General features: G+C 40.4%; 1 protein-coding gene across 1 annotated transcript in view; it reads right to left on the bottom strand.

Annotated features, from left to right (window-relative positions):
* GNL2 (G protein nucleolar 2) overlaps nucleotides 1-13,318 on the bottom strand; it is a 359,926-nt gene extending 346,608 nt beyond the window's left edge. The window contains exon 1 of the mRNA XM_069223882.1: nucleotides 13,099-13,318. Within this exon, the coding sequence (XP_069079983.1) occupies nucleotides 13,099-13,162 (64 nt within the window). The 5' untranslated portion in view covers nucleotides 13,163-13,318. The remainder of the gene's footprint in view (nucleotides 1-13,098) is intronic.
* Between the last annotated feature and the right edge of the window lie 541 nt (nucleotides 13,319-13,859).

Here is a 13,859-nt window from a genome sequence, read left to right as displayed (position 1 = left end):
GGACCCTTTTTTACATTGTTGAGTCGTCATGCCTGTCCTAGTCCCAGGTTTTTGACAGTGGTGTAGGTATTCAATCTACTGCCCATCCAGAATGCTTTGCGTATGTTATCTAGGTCTTGGGCCTTGCATCTCTGCTCCAACGGGCACTACTTATAGGTTTTCCTGTGGTGTTAGGCCTGTATATATCTATATTTGCCGTTCATATTTGCCTCCTGTGTGTGGAGATCAGGGGGCCTCAGTACAACAAGCCACAAGTTAGCTTGTTCTATTGAGCTCACGTTTATATTTAGAACATGTTTTTGTGAATGCAAGAGTCTTTACTTTCCCACCAGACACCTCTTCCCCGCACCATAGTTTGAGGGAAGTGTTGAAACCATAGGTGACCTCAATGGCACAGGCTGACCTGCATTCTGGGAAGTCATGGCATGTTCATCAACAATACTCACTTTTCATTGACTCGCCCTCTGTCTGTGTACCCAGATGACAGTAACTACACAGAACAGCAATTAGTCACCATTGCACGCAGAAGTTTGGTGGGTTGAGAGCTTGCTGTGGCGATATCCCTGGATAACCCGCATGTCAAATGATGGAATGCTGACAGGATCAACACAGTTCTCCAGAATGAAATAAATACTACTGGATTCAGTATTATTCAGTGCCCTATCACCAAAGGGCCTCAACACCTCGCCAGGTTTATTAACTGCTATGTAAATCTACAATACAGTACAGATACACGGAACAATGCACTGTATAATGTGGTTATACAATTGTCTATGCTATTATGCATACTATTTAACGCTGGAACACAATTATGAGAGTTCCAATCCTGGCTCATGCACTTGACAAAAACTGTGTGATTCTGGGCTGCTGACTATTTCCTTGTACCCCAAATCGTGAGTGTCTAATGTAAATATGCTGCAGGATTGAGTAGTGTGCAATGTAGTGCTGTCCCAACTACATGTTACGCCCCATCTCCTCCCCACCCACGCGTCACATTCACATCTATGTACCCGAAGTTCCGCCGGACTCCATCCGCCACCCTGCTCTGTGTAAACTGGCTGTGTGATGCACCGGCTAAAATAAAAAATTTCTCTGTAAATAGATCTGTTGATCTCTAGTGTTGGATATGTGCTATACCGAAGTTCAAAGTAGAAAATTCTAAATAAGAGATTATCACTATCACTATTATCATATTAGCCTTCGTGCTTCCAGCCATTGTGGCAAACCAAGTTGGTAGCTGCAATAGACAACCGTTTCGCAGTCTTCAGGGGCACATCACCACAATTTTACATTCCAAGAAACATCCCTTTTCCAGGAGAGGGTTTGTGTGAACCCTAGTGCCTCAACAGGGTCTGAATGACATTAAGTCAATGTTAACGATATTGTCTATGATTCTTATTATCAAGGCTGTTTCCAAGCGCTGAAAACTTTGAAATAAGAGATAACCAAGTAACAATGCAATCCGACGATTGCCCAGGATCACACAGTTTTGGGCAAGTGGGGGAAAGCAGAGAGTGTAACCATTGCTTCACGGTTCCAAAGCCAGCAGAGCAGATCTCAGTGACACTTCTTATCAGTAGCGCTTGAACCAGAAAGGACATCGCCGAGTGGTTTCGTCGCTTGAAGTCAACAACCCTTTCTGGGAAGAGCTCCTCGCAATATCATTCAAGGCACTGCGGACCCTCGGGTAATCAGCAGATTCACATTTTCATAAAATCAAATGATAAATATTAAAAAAAAAGGACTTTTAGTGTCATCCTTGAGAGATCGTACGAAGAATCACAGACCATTGTTTGTGAAAGGCAATATTTTTGATCGCTAGCCGGGCAGCAAAATATGTAGGATAAAAGAGAAGAATTTACATTTACGAAAAAAACGTTTTAAATATCTTGGGAAATTGTTGTGCCCATCTGTTAGCCCATCACTGCACTAAAGAAAAAATTGTTGAGGCACCTTACATACATATATTTCTGGAATGAAAGGTTTTAGTAAACGCGGGCTTTCTTTTTCGTTTTTACGTGCTGCAGTGCTATTGTTTCAAAATATTACTAAAGCATGAGCTATAAATAAAGATTATTATTCGTGGGAATAATTTTTTTTAAAAAAGAATTTCCCTGACATGTATGATGTTTGTTTTTTAAGACCATGACACAAACTGAAAAACAAAACGTATATTTGCCAGATGTTTTATTAAGTAAGCCACAGATGGCAAAGTATTCCGTGCACTGAAAGTTCAGACGTTGTGTTCTGTGCATCCCTAAAATTTTTGAAAATATTTGGCAATTTTATGTTTTTATGAAATCCTTATTTTTGTTGACATGGTGCCCCATATTAGGTAATACCACTGCTTTCTGCAGTTTGCACAACAAATCATTTTGATTTTAATTTCGGACTCCGCTGTCTCACCCGACAGTCTTTTACTGGCACAGAACCACATCTCACTATTTTCCAATAATGCTTCATTTTGAGCCTCTACCACATTCATAGAGCCTCAAAGCACCCTAATGAAAGCTATTATTATTATTAACAATAATAATAACAACTCACACGTCCTTAGTGCAAATACGATAATACATTAAAGCCTGGTCGATTGTTGTTTAACACTAGCTTTCATTCATTCACCATGTACACTTTCATTTTATCTATAATTTTTTATACAAATATAAGACATAACTCCAAGACTCTTTAAAGTACGGCGCCCATTATTATTCAAGGACTTTCAATATCGACAAAGTCACGGATCTTGCGCTTTTAGAAAAAGCGCTATCAATACAATTAACATACCTTGGAAGTTAGATTTCCAAACAACTTTAAAAAAAAAAAGCAACCAAAACTCATCTTTTCAGAGTTACTGGCTTTTCCATAAAGTTCCTCCTCTGAAGGAAAGTGCTTTTGACAATAGCGCCCACGGACAAAAAAAAAAAAAAAAAAAAAAAAAATTGCCTCTCATTTCAACAACCTCTAATGTAGATGGCAGAGCAGCCTGAGAAGATTTATGGCCCCATAAAGGAGATAAGCATTGCCCTGTGTGCTATGTCATGAGAGTGAGAGTGAGAGACTCACTGCAATGCGATTTTGTTTAGTAAAATAAGCTTATATTGGAAAAATTAGCTTATTTTAGGAGCAGGGTAGAGGACAGAACTGGAATAAAGACAAAACAAATGTCGGTGACATGGGAAGAACGGAATGCTGGGATAAAAACAGGATAGCTATCAGCCTAAAACACTACACAGTGAAAGGGGAGCACAAAAGAAATGTCAAAAATAGTCCATCACAGCAACAGATAAAGAAACAAAAGTGTTATAATACAGTACTTGGCCACTGCTCTGAAACAGAAATAGAAGGGAAAAAGGCAGAACTGACCACTAGCGAGCAAGACATTTGAAAAGGACACGGCAACCGACAAATTAAACAGCTTTACCCACAGTATAAGTATACTTAAGTATACACTAGGTCGAACGCTAAAGCTCGACCTAAAAAATAAGTTTGCTCACAGACAAACATATCAGCAATCGCGCAATTATCCATATAACAGGGGCAGTCTGCAAGACGGTAACAAAACCGCCTCAAGGAGGGACAAACGTAAAACATTTACGAATGATAAAAAGGATTTTTTGAAAGGCAAGCCCACGAACAAGTGAGTGTGAAGGGATTGCGGTAGACGTGGTTAAAAGCCCACAATACTTACAATAGGTCAAATCGCTTGCGGGCTCGACCTAAAAAGTGGGTGGGCCCCCAAAGTGTATGCAGTGATTGGGATGCTATTGAATGTTGCAATGGCTTGAGGCAAAGTGGTAATTCAGATAGCTGTGTTTTGTAGTCATTCTTGCTGTCAAATGCTACTATGGCTAAAGACAGAATGGCATTTCAGGTTAGTGTATTTTCCAGTCACTCTAGCCTTTAAAATGTTCATCTTATCTACATTTGTTAAACAGTAGGTGTGTAAATGGTGGGAGGGGGAGGTCTCAGGGACTCTCTGAAGAATTTTTTTAGTCCCCGAAGGATCAAAGAGTGTGTTTCAAAGGCCTCAATGTTTAGAAGCTTCACTGTTAATCACCCTTGCAATACGTTAATTAAAAAGCAAAAAAATGCTGATTGCAATGCATCGGATGGCATATGAGGCAAACCGGAGCCCAGTCCATGTGGAGTGAGTTCAACAAGGCACAAACTTCGTGGAAAAAAAGGTGGGCATACAGAAAAATGCATTAGTCAAGGGGGGCTAAATTGTTCAAATATAGCTAATTTATCTGCATACATTTAATGAATCTCCCTGCCAAGATGGGATGTTCAGCTAACAGACAGGAGATTACAGCATGTCTGCAGGAGCAAATACCCAAAACCAGAAACTGGTTCTTTAAGAGCCTGTCTTTCTTTCAGCAGGTAGGGCAAATGCAGGTAATGTGCACACATGTTTCCTTGCAGGATAGGCAGAGCCTGCATAGGTTATTTAGACAATATATTTTTTGTGCAGATAGGCAGTCAAAAGTCAGTAGCCCACATCAAATGTGTTGTTGTTTGACATGTGATGAAATACATATGTTAGTGACCAGATGTGGGCCCAATTTGATATAGCTTCCTAAAATTGACCAGGTGTGGGAGTGTGAACTCATTTTTTGTCAGCTAACCATGAAATCTGGAGTGCCATTTTGATTATTATCCTTTTGAAATCAGCAAAGGAAGTGGGTGTTGCCCATAGTATAGCTGCCCATAGGTTCTTGACTGGCAGATCCAGATCACCCCGGGTCATAGAGTAGCTAGCTGTTTTGGCTATTTCTATCCAAACTTGGTTCTCCAACATATCAGTGGCTACTGTGTGAAGATTAAAACACATTTTCAGAAAGGCAGGCTGTCTTTCCAGGGCTTGACTATACAGGCTGAATTCAAGTTGGGTTTGCGCTGGAGAGGCATGTTTTGGTAGGTGGAAGATGTATTTTTAAGTGCCCTCTTCTAGCTTGTACAGCAGGAGAAGGCCACCTCAGTATATGACCTCTACACCATAGGGTACGGTGGGCACTAGCTTGGCATTAGACAGGGTCTGTGGAGCTTTTTAGAAAGTTTGAGGAACGAATGCTAACACTGTGGCTGATTTGGACTTAATGGTCTCTTTGTGTGCTTGAGAGGTTCCAATGTTTTCCAAGATAACACCGAAATACTTAGATTTAACAGCGTTGCAGATGGCAAGAACATTTAGATGCCAACGGCCTGGTTTTTTCTTCTTTCTGCCTATGATCATTATCCTTGTTTTCACCAGGTTGATGGGGAGCCCATTCTGATTCATTTAGAAATGGTGAGAGTCTAAATTCCAGTGTAGTTCCACTCTTGTCATGCCCAAGTCTCTATTTTCCCTAGTAGGACACCTGTGTAGTACTTAGCTTAATTGTCCAACAGAGATTTGTCGAAAATTTCCCAGCTCAGTAGGCTTCTCCCCTTTGTATGAGGGATGAATTATCACCCTTTTCATTGACTCAGGAATTTGTTCGGTGGTAAGAGAGTGGTTGAATAATGGGGTTACTAAAGCGGCCCAGTATTCTGGGTTGTGTTTGATAAGTTGTTGCAGTGGGCATTTTGGTCTTGGGGCACCTTCTTGTCTGCCCCTGGCGATGACGTCTAGAACCTGACTGAAGGAGTAGCCTATTGATTCTGTTCTCCTCTGGTTTGTTAGTCCCTTTTCTGAACCGGTCTCATACCTAACAGTTCCTTTTGTTTCATACACTGTACCTTGTACGAGTGGATAGGCCATTTCTGCGGAGGTTTTGACATCAAAAATTCCTGCTGCTGGGAGACTTTGGTAAGCCACTGAATGCATACCGTGGTTATGGTTATATAGTCTTCCCACTGGTGTGTAGCGATGTCGGCTTGTCAGCAATTGTTCACAATCTCCCAGAATTAGTTTTTCTTCATTTACTTGCTAAGAGAATGGTCGTCGAGAAACTTTCATGAGCAGTGCATTAAAGTGCCCATTGTTCCTTTTTGTATAACATTCTGGTGGCTGAGATTTTTGCAGCTAGGCCCATCTCAGTTGGGTTGCTTCTAGGTGTTTTGACCAGTTTGCATAGTTCCTGTTTAATAGCCCTAGCATAAAGCACAAGCCTGCAACATAATTTTTTGTTTCATGTGACGACCTGCGCTCTCTGTGATGATACGGAAAATCCTCAACCAAGTTTTTTGCTACCAGGTAATGTTCGGGTTCAGACCACTTGAGGGTAGATTTTCTAAAAGCTGTTGGAAAAGCTCCACAAAATCCTCTGCAGAGAAGCCTTTCATTTTAGTCTCTTTTAGTTAGTGGTTGGTGTTACAGAGCCAAGGTCAAGGCATTTTAGTTAAGAGCGGCATTTATTACTTAATTTCAAAATTTGAGGGTTGGGATCTCTTTCTAGGCAAGTGCCAATCTTAAATTGCACTAAATATCCGAACAACTGGAGGCTAATAAAAGGTGTTGTCTATTATCGAGTATGAATTCATGGTGGTGTAAGCTGCTTCCAGGGGCTAATCACTGCTAGTTCTTCCATTCAGTGGTCCAACGCCAGATTGGAGGCATACACCCAGAATTATTTCCCCAAAACTATCATGTCTCTTGGCGTTGGGGATAACTTGTACAGGGATGCGCCAGAGGTCATCTTATAGCAATGTGGTCTTGTCTCCTTGGCAGTTAATTAATACGTTCGAGTTAAAATTGCCAGACAGGATCATGTGAGCCTCACCATGCATTAGGCTCAGATTTGTTATTAGTGACTCCAGCTTGGGTATCATCTCTAGTTTGGCCAAGAGATATTGCAATTCAAATAGCACAAGCGATAGGTCACATCCTTGTCCAGCACCTCTTTTTAGTTTCTAGTTCCCTAACATAATAGTACCAATTTTGACTGCATCCTTGCCTATGCTCCAGTGTCTTGATAGTCTCATTGCATCAAATTAATGAGGCTATATTAGTGCCAATCCTCATCCCCATACAATTGTGAGCCTCAAAGTATTTGTATTGGCCCCACTGCCTAAATCCAAACTCTTGTTTAAAAGCATCTTTGCTATGACCTAAAAACATCTGTATCCAGATTTAACAAAATCATCCTACACAATACGCAACATAGTACCCTTTGTTGGGTTTGAGCAGTACCATGATTGTCTCCTTGTTGCTGGTGGCATGGTAACACACATACTTTGAGAAGCTTTTGTGCTAAAAAGGTCCTCATATGTGCAATAGGCTGCAAAGGGGTAGTCAATACCAGATGTAATTTGGAAATTTAGTTGGTGTATCACCAACCTTATTTCTTGCACGGTAGAAAAAGTGTTAAGTGGCTGTTATTTTTTTAACTGTGAATTCATGGATTCCAGAATCTTCCAGCCTTTTTTTCTGGGTGTGGATAACTGGTATGAGTGGTGAGGTTGAGGGTAAGTGTCCTTAAGAGATTCCTGAAACACTTCATTGACTTCCTACATCTTTCACCCCAACGATGATTCTGCACTCTGTGTAGACTCTCTTTCTTCAACTTCCATTTGCGTGCGAACTATGCTAGAAGTATGGTCCGACGCGATTCCTTCTGTGTGCATTCTTGTTGTTTGCTCTGCATATTCAAATTTCCTTAACTATGCAGGAACCTATTCACCTCCTTTCCCCTACTGTGACACTTTATTCCCTGGGGTATGTGTCACCAGAGTTTCAATTTTAACATCCAATGTCTTTTTAACTCCTACGATGAACTTAATACAGGCCAATATCATGAAGGTTTCCCTCAATATTCTGTATTTCTCTATTGAACTCTCGGAGTGCTTGAAGAACTTTTGGATGTCATCCTCCATTGTACCTTTGTATGCCGAATCTGGGTGTGGCTCAGATCTTATACTTCACTATACCATGGTCGTCAAGATATGCTATATCAATTAATCTTAAGGAAATCCTGGTGTTGCCTTATGCATGTACCTAGTGAGCTTGCCTCGGTCCACATCATGCTGCCTTGTCTCTACCATCACTTCATTGCAGTCCTCCCTTATCTGTATCAGACAATATGTGGCTCATGCCACCTGTATGCCAGTCAACACAGCACTAGACAGTGTGGAGCTGTTGCTACAGTAAAAATAATCACTCCAGTGTATTATTCCATCTTTGTATATCCCACTTTTCACAAGTCTAGGGAAGAATGTAGATATTGGAGGCTTAAATATTTATTGGGTGTAATCCCCCTGCTATTTTGTTCTCTTCACCGCAAACCCACACTGTCTTAACCCGTGACTACCATCTCTGTCTTAAAATGGTGTTTCTCACTGCACTTATCGCAAGCATCCTGTAACATACAGAATAGTTAGAAGATTGTTTCTTTCCTTGCCACCTTCTGTTCTGTTTAAGAAGCTCATTATGCACTGGATAACTTATGTGCAGTCGGAGATCATCAATTTGCTGGTATTTAATTGGATCTGCCTTTCTTGGCTTTTGTAACGTGGTATCTGTTCACAACAGCTCATACTTATTTGCCTCTCCAACAAGTATATCCGCCAGGCAAATGGCCTGCCCAAGCTAGAAGATATGCAAAAAGTTTGATCAAACCCTTCAATCTCACTACTCAAAATCACAGCATATTTTATCTGCCACATTTTCATAATAGATGTGCACTCCAATTTACCATAGTAACTGCCCATCTGCACAAACTTATTTAGGACACAAGTCTGCATTAAAAAGGTTTCAATCTTTTGGAAGGTCATTCCCCGGAGTATCAAAAGTGCTGCAAAGCATTTTATTGGAAGATTGTGGTCTGCGCAAATACCGATTACCAACAGCAATTTAGTTTATATTTTTAACCAATTTGTTTTTTTACCTCATCTTTATATGTATCTCGTCTATGATGAGTTCTTGGGAGAGCACATTCTTCATCACTGTTCTATTCAACCAGTTTTAAATGAACGTTTCTGCACTCTCATCTCCTCTTTTCAGCAGGTCCAGATTCAACATTTTCAATATCTCAAACATCTCTGTTGCTTCTTCTGCCCTCGTGTCTAAGTTCTCCGTTCAATAATCAAATGATTATGTAAAAGTGTCACCAAAATAAGATTGCTTTTACCCCTTATTTTATATGAGACCACTCTTTCTCACATCTCTCTGTAACGGAACATGCATTTCTGTCATGAAATTTGCTGTAAAACATCTGAAATGTAAAAACGTATTAGCAACACATCCCAGAGGATCACTAGTTTGGCCACTTTTTGAAATAAAAAAAGTGCCAATGCAATAAATTAGAGTCAAAACAAAAAAGTTAAACTTACAGGGTTTTGTCTACTAGAAATGTTTGGCTATTGATAAAATATACAGTATACAAACAGATTTTTTTCTTCTTAACTGATTAACAATATATTTCAGTAGGCCATTGACCATTGGTGCTCCAAACACACCTTTCTTTTTTTCTGTTTTGGAATTTGTTGTGTGACAGCTTTGTTTAGGAACGTTAGCCAAAACTGCAACTATATACTATGTTGTCGGTCTGGTGAGATTTAAGGGGAGTGTCACCGGACAAGATACCCGGGTTTCTTGCTTGGATTTCTAGTGTGATATACGGAGCATACAGAGACAGTGGGCTAATATAAATCCACGACCGTGTGGTTATGGTCTCCAAAACAGAACCTTGTTTAACCTCTATTAACTTTCTTAAAGCTTTGGGTCATCCATACTTCAACCAGTTGTAAGGAATAGAGGTTAGGCAAAAGCTGCTGCTGCATGATCATTTTACAATATAGTTTAATGTCAGCTATGTAGGAGGGACCTCATGTGTTCAGATATGTATTAGGAGGGGCGCAATATACATGTTGAAAATAATGTCTCATAAAAAAAATAAAAAAAAGCCAAACGTAACACCATGTTGGCTGATGTTGTAGAGGATGCATCTCCTTAAGCTTCAACTGGCAGGTTTGTCTTGGAAAGAAAGGATATGAAACCGACTCTGGCTACACGGGTTACGGAGGCCAAAGATTATATGAAATAACTACCAAACAAAATGTGTGGAAAACAATAGAGAGAAAACTGCAACAGAGCTCTTTATTCATATTGGCTTGCTTGTCATGCCACAAATTCAACAGGCTGTTAAGGCCAATCTTGATAAAAACAGGCTAGTCTCTTGAAAGACTGATGATGCTACCCTCTACCCCCACATCTCCTGCCTGGCGTGCAGGTGTACACGGACCAATTTAAACAGCATGCAGATGAAAATACAGTAAAAGACTTATTTGGAAGCATGCCATCGCAGAAAGCTGACTACATCAAATAAAGTTTCAAAGATAGAAATATGTAAATATCAGTCAGACCCCTTATTCAGATACGAACGCTTCCAGAACATAATGTGTAAATTATACTGCAGAAACAATAGTCAGAGAAGAGAGCAAACCATAGAAAACATTTTACAACAGTACAAAAGACAATTACGGGTCATGATAATTCTCCTTTGTTGGTTGCCCGAAGAATGCAATTTCTTTTTCAAACAAAATAAAAATTGGATTGGGGGGGTGGGGAACGTCTACCTTTCAGCGAAAGTACATAAAATGCAGAGGTTTCATTCAACAACTAATCTTTAGACTTCAGAAAGTATTGCCCTTATACATGCTATTTGTCTTTTCAACGTTCCTCACTTTTCCAAACATGGTTAATCTAGGTTTAGTCTTTCTAAAGCTTTTTGACAACTACGAATCTGTAAATGCTAAGAAAGGAGAGCCCGGATGTAGCTTGAAAGCCAGATAATTTGCTTACTTCTACAAAAGATTCTAACTTTTAACGAAAAGTAAAACACTACACTACAAATTCTGATAGTTAATGTTGGATTTCACGGAGGATTTGGTTTTATCTCCACTTAAAACGTAATTTCTGTACCTTAATATCAATAGAGATTACTGCTGATTACATCAAGTTTTAAAAAACAGAATTATGAACTGTGAACAATTTTTGATGAACAATTAGTGGAATTGAGGTCACTCTAGGAGAGATTGGGAAGGCAGAAAGGCGTGTTGCTGGGCGCCATCACATCTAACATATCTAGCTTTCTTTATGTTGGTGTTTTCCTACATTGCTTATGTTGTGTTTCCTTTTGCACAACAGAAAGTAAATCAATTAGGGTCTCTACTTAGTGCAAAAACATGTTTCGGCTGCTATGACTGAACACTACAACACAGAGATGAATTAAATCATTAATGATTTTTTCAGTGTGTGCCCCCAATTGTTGCTTCTCATTTAAAAATATACCTTCGAAACATAATATTCACATGCATACTTTGAATTGAGAGAACAAAAAGTTGGGCAAACACCGTACAGAAGAGGCGTGTGATGCAAATCGTTCCCCACGGTGCCTCTGGTGGGCTAAATGTAGGGCCACTGGAGTTGTGTGGTAGTGCAACTGCAGTGTTTTTTTACATAGTTGTGGGTTAACTGTACTTGCCACAAAATCCATCATTTGCTTCAAAATCTGCAATTTTTAACCCCAAAAAATTTATTTACAGCTCAGACGGTTCAAAAGTTACTAAAAAAGGCAGCGACATGTTGCTGCACAGTGGAAGGCCCTTTGCAAAGGTTGACCGGTCCCCTTTCTGTTGTTTATTGCTATGAGGAGGTGTAAACCTGGTATCAGTGGCGTGCTACCTATGCCCGAATAGTGTTAGCCAAAGTAACAAGCATTTGCAATGCAACGGGTCGCGCGTTTGCTCATGTTAGAGCTGATAGCGTTGTAAACCCCTAACTCAACTTTTCACCTATCGGCAAAAGTGCATTTATGTACGTAACCCGGAAAAAGTGCAATTAACTATGTAAAGCGCTCGAGTTCTGCCAAGGCAAATCGCGCTAGGAAAATAGAGAAAAAGTAGTCCACGAGCCGGACAGAAAACAGCGAGCCTCGCATGTTTTCTGTACTTGGTCGATGCGCTCGAGGAGGGCTAGCCACTGGAAAAGGCATGACGTATGCATGCCTTCGACTAATGAAAGCAAGTAGATTTTAATAAGCAAGCCCACGAACCAATGAAAAACACTGATGTGACGTCGACAGAGCTCCGAACCCTTTTCTAATACCCAAAGCGTCTCGCTGCGATACGCATGCGCGAGTGCATGTGACGCAGGCTCGACCCTAAAAATGACGAAATAATAAAATAATATTATCCCAAAAAGTGCCGCATAATTTGCCTTTTCTTGAAAAAGTATTTTTGGGAAGAGGATACCAGAACTGAAAACGTTTCCTAGTAACTAGCCCCGATTGACAATTATGGGCACACTGGCCAGAATATTTAGGTAGAGGTGTTTACCTAGTTACTACATACTGTGTGGTTTGAACCCGTCATCTGTCGAAATCTATGGGTTGTAGATATATAGCCTTGTCTGGCTTTATAGGATGTAATAATCACGTTTTATGCTAATTAGACTGGTTCATGTAAGTGTGCTGATGTGGCGGTCTGTGTCTGACATTCATTCATTCACGTCTACTCATTGCGCCAGCATTATATAATTTATATGTATTTTAATTTACAGGTGGTAGTTAGGAAGTGGGAACGTAGCCCTAAGAGTCACTGGAGTGCAAGACATAAAAGGAGGCAAACATCTAATATATGTGGGTTTGTTAAGCACACGCTCGTGCATTTATATTACAGGTAAAAATAATAAGATGCTATACTACTTTTCGAGGGGATGGGGGGGGGGGGGGGGGTGTGGAGAGTTTTTAGTGGAGGCAGCGTAGTCGCAGAATATACGAGAGCGGTCAGCAATGAGTTATTACGTAACTTGACAACGCACAGACAATCGTTTGAATCAGAAAGTAGCAACCTGCCGATACATTTAGCGAAGGTTTATTTGGTCCCTTATGTGTAGATACGATTTCCTTCATGATTAAAGCGCTGAGAGACACGTATTTGTGAAAGTACGATTCATAGATAGTGAAACATAACATAAAAGCTGCTTTATCCCTTAGTTATGGCATATTTGCCTCTAGTGTAAAGGCCGTGGAGAGCACTACAAATGTAATTCACGTGTATGGCTTGTGTTATTCTTTGTATATAGCCAATGACTAAGTGCAGTCTGTCTTTTATTTACACTGTGCAGTCCTTTCTCTGTCTTAGGTATTCACAGTCCTGTTTTCATGGCTGCTTCCTTACCCGGGTTGCTGCTGGAGGTGGAGGTGTTAATAGTGCTCCTCCCTTTGAACCTTGGCTTCACCATCCTGTAGCTGTGTAGCAGACGATTTCAGGAGAATGGGGGACGCGCCGAAACGTTTCGATGTTAACCGTAAAGGGACCCGCACAACTAGCAGCCCCAAATCAGCGCGAGCTCTGGTGTAAAAGAACTCTGTCTCCCCAGCGTGCTAGCCGAAAGAGCGTCAAAGGGCACGTGACAATGGATCGGTCACCATAACTTTAAAACACTAGAACGTCATAATTGTAAAATCAACATTGGCTGCCATATTAGGTGTAGGCAATATCTTAGTGTATTAAGTCCACGACTCGCCCTCTTTGGGCAACGGGGTATCATAGTTCACGGTGCGAAGCGCACGCTGTGATTCTGAAGGAGGACACAAATGATTTACTGGTACTGCGTGCGTAGCTGCAATTAAAGGAACAAACAGATAAAGTATATCGTCCTGACACAACATCATATAGTCCCCACGATCTTGTTACGGATTGATTGAAGTTTATACTCTTGTTTCGTTGTATTTAACGTCACTCTTATAGTTTTGCCAACCATGGGCGAGTTTGTGTAATGCAGAGCCCTCATATTGACAAATACTTAGGACGGAGAATTAAGTAGCATACCCGAAGATATAAAGGGAAGATGTCATAGAAGCATTTACTGGAATGACAAGAGAAAGTGACCAGTGAAATTATATAAAAATAAATCCAACTATATTAGAAATAAACAG

Source organism: Pleurodeles waltl, chromosome 3_1, assembly GCF_031143425.1.
Source record: "Pleurodeles waltl isolate 20211129_DDA chromosome 3_1, aPleWal1.hap1.20221129, whole genome shotgun sequence".
Taxonomy (NCBI): Eukaryota; Metazoa; Chordata; class Amphibia; order Caudata; family Salamandridae; genus Pleurodeles; species Pleurodeles waltl.
The sequence above is the reverse complement of the archived record's forward strand: the minus strand, read 5'-3'. Positions and strand labels throughout refer to the sequence as shown.